The following is a 12,491-nucleotide window of genomic DNA, read 5'->3' on the forward strand; positions in this document are numbered from 1 at the left end:
ATAACTTTGACATGCATTGCGGAATCTTGTTTATGTTTGGCATAAATGTTTAAGTTGACGAGACGGAGTGTCTTGTGCAAACCCCAGGTTCTTATCATAAAGGTCAAGGTAAAAGTTAGGGGTCAACTGCCGGGGAGATCAAACTTTAAAAATCTTCCCGTCAGAATCTTTGACCCGAAGGTTTTATAGTAATTTCACATGAATGATCCTTTGGTAACTCTTGACTAATTTGTTCAAATTATGCTGATTCACACACACACAAAAATAAAATAAAATAAAATAAATAAATAAATGGCCACAAGCCGATGGTGAAATATTTTCCTGTTTGTATATAATTTATAGGAAAAACTTAAAAATCATGTCTGATTTAAAATAGTTTGTTCCTCTTACTAACAATATTTCGATTTACCAAAAATTAAACAAAAATAAAATCAAAACAAAACATGGTCACTACAGCTCAATATAAAAAATAATATCCAAACAACATCTCTGTAAGCCTTTCTTATGATCACAGAAATGTGCCTTCAGGTAACCATCTACCTCATGTGTTAGATCGATGCATATAGAGAACTGTTATATGATGGAATGAAGTACCAAGGACGATATATTTGCCTCGTTTAATTTCCTTTAGAAATAGAACTCAACATTTTCTTGTAAGATTAGAAATAGAAAGTTACATTTTCTTGTAAGATTATAAATAGAAAGTTACGTTTTCTTGTAAGATAGAAAGATAGGAGACTGCATTTTACTTAAGTGCAAAACTGATTCTTATTATATTCAAATATTGTAAAAAGTCAAATGACTTTATATCCATACGTAAGCTTAGTAAAATGGTAAGTTTGGATGAATGTACATGTTTTGGCTAGCAAATGAACTTTTATGGATTATATTATCTTCACTAAGGATAATAGTTTTTGGGAATAAATTTTGGGGAAGGAGATGTTAGGCCACAAGAAGATGGAAGGTTGTCTTGACACTTTGTATCTTTCCACTCCACCCTCCCACGACGGAGTAGGGTTGAATAGCCACCTCGCAGTGCACTGACCGTGAAAGTATTTTCAGTTATGTATGTTTTCTGTGTAGGAATTAAAGAAAATTGATAGTTTATATGTTGAACAGGATATAATTATAAAGATTGTTTGCAGTTTTTTGCTTTACAGTATAAATATGTGCAGTTTTAATTTACTTTGAAATGTATTAAAGTACATGTGCAGTTTTAATTTACTTTGAAATGTATTAAAGTACATGTACGATGTGTAGATGTTAAAGCTAGAAAAATTGTTAACAATGTAGATACATGACAATACAGACAAAAAATCCTAAATATGAATTTATGTATTCGTTCGCCTTCTTCCCTCGATTTACTTTGATTATAGGATAAATGATTTATTTACGTTTGAAGGTAGCGAATTGGGAAAAAATGTTACCCCCCCACTCTTTTGTTTATATCGGTTGCATAACCAAGGGAGATTGAAAATAGATACATTCCAAACCCACGTGCTGTTTTAAAAAAATGCCTTTTGTTTCAGGTAGTTGAAATATTCCAAGATTCATCAAATGCAAATGATAAACTAAATTAACTAAATTAAAATCTAAAGAAATACTCAACTTTTTGAATTATATTAAAGTGAGGTAATTGCAAACTTTCATGAAAAGTAATGATATAGTCTATACATTTCGAGTAGGGATATAACTTTATGGAATTCGTCTTGTTGTTCATTAAATAAATATCTAACTGAATATATGAAAACTGAAAAATGTCAGAAAATGATGCTCAACTGTGACAGACCACATTTAAATACAAAAGATAAAGCACATTTAAATACTGTTGATGAGGAGTTTCTACACTTGAATTAAATATGGGCATTGGATATCTTCAAAATTTTACATCCATCATTTGACGTTGTACTGACATAAACGAATTGATATTATATTTGATTCCGAACGACAGTACAGAAGATTAATTATAGTCATACTACTATTGAATTCATATTACATATCTGCGTACTGATACATATATACAAATTGGTTTAGATTTAGTGCAACTTTTCTGGCGAAGTACTTTGCTACATACCCTAGTTGCAATACTCCGTCGGTAAAACATTCAATATTTCACGCTGTACACACACACATAGAGAAATCAAAACGTTATGATTGAAGTTTGCAAACCTCAGTTATCTCACCGACTTCAACCTCTAATATCGCTCCTCTAACAACTTACTTACTTCTGGTTCTAATTTTTTCCTTAGACTGTTTCGTGTCAGTACTTAGCTCCGTTTTTATTATAACAACCATAGTAATCAAAGAACATATTCAACTTTGGTCGAGATTTATTATTATAATTAATTTTAACCGCCATTACCTTGTACCGATACTAAGTATGTAGTGGAGAGAATTACTATAAGCCCTAGCAGCTTTAAATTCAATCCACTTGTCTTGATATTTGTATTGTATGGATGATATATGTATGTATGTTATATGTAATGTATATCTTGATAAATAGATATGTTTTAACTAAACTAAACATTCAATGGTATTCATACACTCACGGGGAGAGTCATTCGAGATCTCGACTAAGAAAATAGTTACACTAAATCAAACATTTAACATGAATATAAAGGTTAAATCTATAAAGCTATATCAAGATTCGGATCCCGAAATATCAAAGCAATTTACATTGTTTTAATTTACGTTAGTTGACTGGAAAAATGTTAAGTTTCACATGAGAAAGGTTCAATTATTTGCATGGTGCTGGTAGACTAAAACCTGTACCAATTCTGATGTATAAATCATGCATTAAAATTAAGGATTAACAATGATTTCAAAAACAATAAAACTAGTATATATCCTTACACAAACCCGTCGGGAGACGAATACCTTCTCCTTTACCTACCCCACTCTCGCAATATCACTGCTTGGTTCATTGCTATGCTGCTCGTGTATCTGGCAGCAAACTTGGTTTCCTCTCTCTTCGATATTTTTAGGGACCACTACAACTTAAAAAGAAATATTTTAAACAGTTTTTTACGTGGAAAATTCGATGGGTCTTCATCAAACTTCGTCTGCACCATCACTGTAAGGCCGCTTCCTAATTTTGGTCAAACGGGGGTATTTGGCTCCTTTCAGGGACAACAAGAGCTTGAATTAGAAGCAAACTTATAAATTACTTCTTCTTATGAACCGCTTGATGAATCTTTATCAACTTGCTCTGATTTTTCTGAATATCAACATTACTTAATGTCTGACTAGAGCACGGCATGTGATTTTCCCTATGCAATATATGGTTTGATAAAACCGTATACCAGTCAAAGATTTTTTGTAATGTGATTATGAAAATAATAACTCTTTTTATTTCTGGGGCCACCTACGGTTCCGTATTGTCGTACCTTGTGATGACAATGAGTTAAATGTACGAAATTAACAAAAAAAGAAGAACCCACCCCGCTCCCCGCCCCCCACAAAAAAAATAAGAAAAAAAAAAAAAATAAAAATAAAACAAAACAAAAACAAATAACTAAAACAACAATAAAAATAAAACAAAAAAAAAAAAAACAAAAAAAAACAAAAAAAAAAAAAAAACATTTTCGGTTATTATGTTGTTTTATGCTTCGGGAGAAACAAACAAACAAATTCCATGTCAGTTTTGGTATACAAAACGTACCTGTTTATTTGACAAATTAGCACTAAATTTTACCAAGAGACTGGTTACAAACTTCGGTTTATGAAAATTTGAGTTGCATTCAAATCGTTTACATACCGCGGGAAATCAAAAAGTAAATATCATCCAATTACGGCTATGCCGAAACAAAGCAATAAGTACATTTTTATGCATCAATGTTTTTTACTGCATTTTGTCTTCGTTCAAATATCAAGCTGAACAACAGTTTTTTCTGTGATTCCTACTTGGAAGTCTTGAAGTTTACTTTTTGTGGTACATAAAATGACGAAAATGATAAGAGTATTTTGTTTACTTAGATTCACTGGCCTTCTTGTAAATTGATTGAAACATTACTCGGAGCAGTTCTTGCGCAATTCTGATGATAATCGATGTTAAAAGTCCCCGCTTATTAATGTAGAAGTGATATATAACCTCTCGATAGAAAATTGCCATACTCAAAATTCGAAAAATCGAACCAGTAATTGGGGTTCTATATTTTTGTCTGTCGGTTTATTTAACGCATTTTATTTTAGAAAAAGTGTTTAAGAATTTTTATCAACTAAATGCTCTAAGACAGTTTCATGGATTTCTGACCAGTACTCGAGTAAAATATTTCGCACTAAATCCCCGATCCCTGTGCCTGATATTACAAAAATAGTCATAAAGAATGTTTTAAAACATTGTTATTGACTGAAAATGTTTACGCTGGCACAGAAATAACGTCCTTTCATAACAGTCAAGATCAATTAATGATAGAATTTTTTCTCTTGACAACATTTGTAACATGATAATTTTTCAATGATTACCTTTGTCAATTGTACAAGGCCAATTCACAATTTTGACCCCCACCCTCCGGCCCCTGTATATAGTTAAAGTGATACGGTAGCTTTAAGAACATGTAAGTCCTAAACGTGCTTTTTAGATATTGTCAGTTCTAATCGTGCTTTTAAGAATATGACAGTGCTACATATATCTATGTATATATTCATTTTAAAAAGTAAAAATATTCTGATTTTCATACATAATGGTTTTTTTTTCCGTAATATTGCCAGAGTACATGAAGTTATTTCCCTTTAATATATAACATAGAAGTCTAAACACAGGCCAAATAACATCTCAGCCCCTGTTACGCAATATTCCTTCAACTTTTGGAAGTTTAGAAATAAAATCATTTAGCCTGTTCAGTTCATCAGATGTGACGGGTAAGGAAAGCCAAATATATAATAGTCTTTGTAATATTTCTCCCACAGGTTATGTATCAGGTCATTTGGAACTTTACTAAAATACAGTTTCAACAGCTTATCACTCGATTCAGAAGTGTAACCCGTTTCATTTCGTTTTGGTATATCAGCTTTTCCACTGGCACCAATAAGCTGCAACAATGTTTTAATATCATCGTGAAAATGGCTGTGGAGAACTATAAAGTCGTACTGCATTTCACACGGCCGACACCTTTCAAAATACGGATATAAATGTCTGTTAATGGTTTTAGTTTTTTCATGTAAAATAAGTTGCAGATATTCTTTAAATGAAACCGAAGGGTCTTTGATAATGTGCTTCGCATAAGCACGTCTATCTCTATATGCAGATAGTAACCTTTCTAGTGGTTCTCTTACCATCATTACTCTCATACGATGTTTCTCAGCCAATATGTTTTGGAAATTATCCATGCATTTTTTTTCGTATTCACGCACTGTAGGCAATGTAAGGTTGTTGATATCACCAGTAAAGTTGTTGTCAAGAACGTAAATCACGCGTCTAGTGTTCGTCGAAGCCACTTTACAGTTTAAACAAATTGTTAAGTCATAACTGCGACTTCTCCAAAACTCTCCATTGAATCTATATTCTACACTGGGATAAAGTCGTAAATTGTTTTCCTTCAGAAATGTTTGACATCTTTCTTTGACAAGGTCTGCGCGTTGTTTAATTGAAAGTCTTTGTCCATTTTCATTACACAACTTGTGCATTATCTGAAAAAGAGACAAAATGTTAAAACAAATGTGATACCACTTTTAACTTTTAAGTTAGGAACTCTTTGAATACTTTCTATAAGGATTTTAGAAAGCAATAACTCAATCCGTTCATCCGAAAAAACATCGAGCTCTACATATTCATTTATTTTATTTATTTATTTTGTTGGATTTAACGTCGCACCGACACAATTTTAGGTCATATGGCGACTTTCCAGCTTTAATGGTGGAGGAAGACCCCAGGTGCCCCTCCGTGCATACTTTCATCACGAGCGGGCACCTGGGTAGAACCACCGACCTTCCGTAAGCCAGCTGGATGGCTTCCTCACGTGAAAAATTCTACGCCCCAAATGAGGTTTCGAACCCATATCGATGAGGGGCAAATGGTTTGAAGTCAACGACTCTAACCACTCGGCCACGGAGGCCCCCTTCATATTCTTTATATGGGTCCTAGGAAGCACCAGTAAGGATTTTCCTCCATTTTTCAATTGGGAATATTCCATGACTCGGAACAAAATGTTTTGATATAATAATATACCGGCATCTAAACCTAAAACAACCAGTGATTTACTCCATTTTGCAGTTAAACTGATACCAAACGAAATCGACAAAAAGTCCAAACTTGATAATGCAAAAAACTACGTTAAGGACAAAGGGTTAACCAGAGCAAATGTTTGCTCTCCTCTAGAAGAAAGAATACAAAAAGAAAGGACAAATACAAGAATGTCATAAATACCCTGAAATTCGGGAACTTTACAAAGGGTCTTTTACAAACATTGTGTAGATTTAAATTACCAACTATGTATAATTTTATCAGTCAAAAACTCACAAATATCATAGGAACTGTCAAATAATTGTGATATTGTACGTATGAAACATACAAAATCACATTTTTGTGATTGTTGAGGTCGTTTATGACGTTGATGAAATTGGAAATCCAACTATTCATTAATTTGGCAACATCGGACGTGAAATTGAACTAGAGACTACAAAGAAGAGGGTTGTCAATGAGGCGACAGTTGCTTATATATTTTATATTACATACTTATCATTGGGAGGGATGGGATGCGTTTCCGTTGCCGAGTGGTTAAGGCCGCTGACTTCAAATCATTTGCCCCTTACAAATGTGGGTTCAATAAAATCTGTAGAAAGATCCTTTGGAAGGAAAGAATGTAACCAAGAAGAATTATAGCAAACTCGGTTTGATTGAGTCTGTTCATGAGAGGTAATGAAATGTGCAACACCTCTTACGCACCCCAGCACCGGCAAAAGCGGAACTCTAAAAACACACGTTGAATGGACTCCATGATCCCACATACCAAGAAGATGTAACAAAAGTGATTCCAAGTACGGGGAGACTTTTGCAGCCACCACACGACACTCAAAGATTGTTGCTATGATAGTTAATAAAATCTGTGAAAAGATCCGTTGGAAGCAAAGAATGAAACCAAGAAGAGTAGGAAACTCGGTTTTCTTGAGTCTGTTCATGAGAGGTAATGGAATGTGTAACACCTCTCACGCCACCTAGCATCGACCCAAGTGGAACTCTATTACACATGTTGAATGGACTTCAAGATCCCAAACGACCAGAAAATATATCACACTTGCGGATTTGAATTCTTCATGTGAGGAAGCCATCCAACTGGAAGGTTGCTGGTTCCTCCCAGATTCCAGCTCATGTTGAATTAATGTACAGAGGGGCATCTGGGGTGTTCTTTCTCCGTCAAAGCTGGAAAGTCGTTATATGCTCTTTAATTCTGTCGGTGTGAGGTTATGTCCAACAAAAATAAAAACAAAAATGCAAACTTAATTAGACACATGTACTTACATATTTAGTTTTGATATAGTCACTTCCGTAGTCCTTCCCGTAATATTTAGTTTCTTTCTGACTCCTATCACTATTACATCGATTATTTGATTTGTTAATATATTTTGTTTCGAGATGTTTCATGGACATGCCTTCTGTTTTGTATCTAGCTCCGTTATATTTCGATTTAGAGTTTTTCTTGCGTTGGCTTTGAACATTTGAAGTGGCATTTGATATCTTTGGTTGACCCGTTCGGGTTTCTTTCATTGCTTTAGGTATCTCAATACGTTTTGCCAGCAGGTTCGCAAAGAAGAAAAATGAAAAAACGCAGACAACTGGATAAGAAAATAAACAAATAGTCGTTACAGGTTACATAAATATTAATTCGTTTGCATTTCTCGAAAGACATTAATTTATTTTAATAAACAAGATTTAATTACTAATCACATCGCACTAATGCTATTCTTGGAATGTGGCTTTTCCTTGTGGAAACTAATCCCTTTAAATCCGGAATTACATACATATTTGAAATCTGGAAACACCTTGTTTACTTTTCATAAATTAAATCTTAATAGTTGACATACGATCAATTGATTTGTTGTGAGCAGTTGAACACAAATGCATGAAGGTGTTAGATTATAGAAAATATAATACGATCGTATTCATTCTAGAATAAAAGCCTTATACATACATACTTTACCTGTTCAAAAAATTATGATAGTTCGACGTTAATCTGTATCTTATTGAATCTCTTTCTAAGTAAGACTAATAAGACCTAATAAACAAACTCGATGGCAAACTTAATAAGAAATTTAAATTTATACATTTATTTTTGCTTTCAGAATCATCGAAGCACAAGTTACATTGAGACTATTCCAGTTTTTGATTGGGTTTAGGATACCCTCGGAGTCGGAATATTCGGCATCGAAACCACCTTTCAAATTACAAATCAATGTTTAAGGCATCCGATCAACAAATCGGTAACATTTTGATGCTTGTGACTATCTCTTTCGGAATCATTTGAAAGAGTTGTGTCTGCTGAACAAGAATTAGTAAATCTGAATATTTCAAATAATGTGCTAGAATCACTACAGTCTTGTTTTTTACTGCGAAATGATAAATCTTGCACTGTATTTACTGGATTTCTATTGAAGTATCACTGAAAACTACAATGCATCAAATGATTCTGTAAAGGGTTTTGTCATGTAATTTATAATTTCTTTTTTTCGGTAGACAAAAAGCTTTCCAATGATACCAAGATTTTATGTACTTATTAGGCATCAATATTTAATATATGTATATTTTAACTGCAATGTTAACAAATTTGATTTATTGTGGATCAATAAAAAGATCCTTTCCGAAGCATAGAACACAGTCAAACATATAAAACTTCTTCGAAGGTTTGTAAACAAAATAATTAGATCTAAAAAAACCAACATTCTGTATTTGCCTAAATTATTTACCACCTTAGCACTGTAAACGAACTGATACCTGAAAAGTACTTGCTGACCAATATCCTGCCATCATACGAATTAGCATTTTTCAGGTTTTTCAATTTCGTTTCCATTTTAGAACGAATTATACAATTAAAAACATATACTATTCTGTCTGAAAATACAAATAAAAGATTATTCAGTTATATTATTCTATAGGGATATTACTAAATTCAGAACAGTTGACTTCCTATACGGGAGATCCGCTAGGATACAAGTTCGAATTGTAAATAGTAGAGAGAATTTATGCCAACTAAATTACCACCACAATTTACCAGACCAAATACGGCGAAGCGCCTAGCAGTACAAACGAAAACGCACACGCCACAGCAAATGGACAAACCCAATAAGATAAGTTTCGATGCTGCTTTATTTACGAGCCCGAATTGTACTACAGATTCGTACACATTAGTAGTGACATTTAAGTCTTTTGAATTGATCGGGACCAGAAAAGTTAACTGGATACCGAGGATACATTGAATATAAAGAGATAGTTTGCATTAAGGGATATAACTAAATTCAAACAGTTGACTTCCCATGCGTGAGATCCGCTAGGATACAAGTTCGCATTATAAATTAATATATAGTAGAGAGAATGTATACGAACTAAATTACCACTGCAATATACCAGACCAACTACGACAACGCGCCTAGCAGTACAAACGAACACGCACATGCCACAGCAAGTCCACTGACACAATAAGATTTAGTTTCGATGCTGCTTTATATACGAGCCCGAATTGTACTACACATTCGTACTGGTTCAACATTTACATATATATATATACTCAAATCCCTGTTTTCATGTCTCACAAATTAGTAGTGACATTTTAGTCTTTTAACTGATTGGGACCAGAGAAGTTATATTTTCTCTCTCTGAAAGTTAACTGGATCTCGAGGATACATTGAATATATAGAAATAGTTTTATTAAGGGATATAACTAAATTCAGAACAGTTGATTTCCCATACGTGAGATCTGCTAGAATATACAAGTTCGCGTGATAAATCATTATATAGTATAGAGAATTTACACGAACTAAATCACCACTACAATATACCAGACCAATTACGGCAAAGCGCCTAGCAGTACAAACGAACACGCACATGCTACATCAAGTCCACTGACCTAATAAGATTAGTTTTGATGCTGTTTTATATATGAGCCCGAATTGTACTACACATTCGTACCGGTTCAACGTTTGCATATATATACTCAAATCTTGAAAACAGAGATTTGGGTATATGTATGCAAATGTTGAACCAGTACGAATACGTATTAAACGTGTCCGTATTGAACATGTTTGTTTTATTCTTTATTCTATGATTATTCTGTGCTGGAGATTTGCTGTATTTGTTTTTTAATTTTAAAATATTTAAAACTATTAATCTTTTGTTTGCGTTTCCCAATGTTTCCATTAAAACCCAGTGAAATAGTTTTAAAGTTAAAAAAATATTTGAGATCATTTTCTTGAAAGATGTGTCTTAATATTACCCCATAAGGTTTTTATTGATTGGCAAAATCATAACGTTTTAAACTTAAATAAATGAATTTTCTAGACTGTCGAACGATTTATGAAAGTCTGAGGAGAAAATTGTACCTTCTTCGTTAGATTAATTTAATTGTTCTATGCCGTCGAATAAAATTCGTACATTTTCGCCGATATAGCGACCTTTTATAAATCCTCTTGGGTTATTACTTATTATTTTGGATAAAACGTTTTTTATTCTATTGGCGATAACCTTAATTGCGATTTTATAATGCATATTTAATAGTGAGATAGGTCTCCAATTATTGATGTCTCATGTAGATTTTCCTTTTTAGGTAATAGTGTTACAATGCTTAGCTTTGTTAAATCACCATGTTCAAAAGAATAATTAATAGAGTTCACGTAGTACGCTTTTGAATCATTTCAAATATTTTGTAAAATTCTGTGATTAGGCCATCTGATCCTGGACTCTTCTTATTTTTCATTTGTTTTAATGCCAACGTGCACTCGTATTGATTTATAAGACGTTAACAAGATCGTTTCTGTTCAAAGTCCAATTTCACATTGTTCGATAAGAAAATAAAAACACATTATTTTTAAGTATTGATGTCCTCAGTATATAAAGTTTCATAGAATTTCTTTATATATTTAATTATTTCAGTTATCTTAGTAATTTCATTTCCATTGTCATCCAATCTATTTATGATCTTTGTTTCAGAGCATTTTTTCTCCAGATTTGCAAAACATTTAGTATTTTTCTCTGATCCTTCTATCCATACAGCCTTTGTTCTAATTTTTACTCCTTTCAACTTTTCATCTAATAGTTCGTTCAAAATGTTTAGTTCAACTACCAGTCTTTCATCACAGGAATTAAGGTTAAATTCCAGATTCAAGAAGTGTTCTTATTGTGTTTTCCTTATCTTTTTTATTCTTCATTTCTCTCTTGTTGTTTTAATAGAATATTTGATTGAAACATCTCGAATCGTTCCTTTAATAAGTGCCCATAGTGTTTGGATTTGCTTTTCAATTCATGTTAGCTATTTCAGTTACTGAGGTTCTAATTTTTTGTTGATACTCAGGGTATAAAATAATGCTACTGTTTAGTTTAAAATAACCTGGAACTTTTTCCTGTTTATGCTGCATTAGTTTAAAATGCACAATAGAATTGGTAGCTGTTTCAAATATTACATTTTGAAACTAAATTTAATATATTTTCTGAATCGAGAAAATAGTCCAGTCTGCAGTATATAGGTCGTTTGTGATTTGAGTACCATGTAAAGCATTTTATTAGGGTTATTCATACGCCGCATAACGAACAAATCGTTGTTTAGCATTATATTGTTTACTGTTTCAGAGCAATTATTATTTGTATCATGTCTACCATTCATTTTATCCAGATAATAATCTAAAACTGCGTTAAGGTATTAGGCCCATAACAGAGTACCTCCTTTCTGAAGAGTATTCAATTCCTATCATAAACCTACTTTGACTGCAATTTTCAGGGGCGAGTAGGTTCAAGCCCCACTGGGACCAACATGTTTTTTCCTTATTTTTCTTTTTTTCTAGTAATTTTTTACTTCTTTCAATACTTGTTATTGACTCATTGTACAAAAGTGTAAAAAATTCTTTTGATAAGCGATTTCTTGCTGTTCAAAGTGAATTTACCTCTGAAACAGAAGGGGTAGAGTTAGACATCTTTAAAAATATTGAGTTACATGCGGTTAAAATTCTTCATTCTTTAGATTACATATTGTGGAAGAAATGTAGATAGGTTTTACTTCTGCCCCAAGGGTATTTTTGAATGAAGTGAGCAAAATTCAAAACAGACCCGAAAGGATTTGACCTTAATTTTTCAATGTTGAAATTAGAATTCTGTCTCATTAAATCCCTATACTTGAGGTACCCCAGAAAAAATGATATTGATTGTTTTATTTTAAGTTTTATAATTGTTTACTAATAGTTTGATATTTCTTTCATTAAAAATAATGGTATAATGAATTCTCTGCAAACGTTTTGGATGAAAACTGCCACTTTGAAATTTGTCTCTACTTGAGCTTGAGGAAAAACCATAAATT

At 32.7% G+C, this 12,491-nt stretch overlaps 1 protein-coding gene across 1 annotated transcript in view; it reads right to left on the reverse strand.

Moving 5' to 3' along the window:
• Positions 1–3,581: 3,581 nt before the first annotated feature.
• The window catches only part of LOC123551983 (carbohydrate sulfotransferase 10-like), a 50,103-nt gene continuing 41,193 nt past the window's right edge, over positions 3,582–12,491 (reverse strand). Inside the window, exons 2-3 of the mRNA XM_045341320.2 lie at positions 7,457–7,770; positions 3,582–5,628 (exon numbers count right to left, since the gene is read on the reverse strand). Coding sequence (XP_045197255.2) covers positions 4,840–5,628; positions 7,457–7,770 — 1,103 coding nt within the window. The 3' untranslated portion in view covers positions 3,582–4,839. The remainder of the gene's footprint in view (positions 5,629–7,456; positions 7,771–12,491) is intronic.

The sequence above is a fragment of the Mercenaria mercenaria genome, chromosome 4 (assembly GCF_021730395.1).
Source record: "Mercenaria mercenaria strain notata chromosome 4, MADL_Memer_1, whole genome shotgun sequence".
Classification (NCBI taxonomy): domain Eukaryota; kingdom Metazoa; phylum Mollusca; class Bivalvia; order Venerida; family Veneridae; genus Mercenaria; species Mercenaria mercenaria.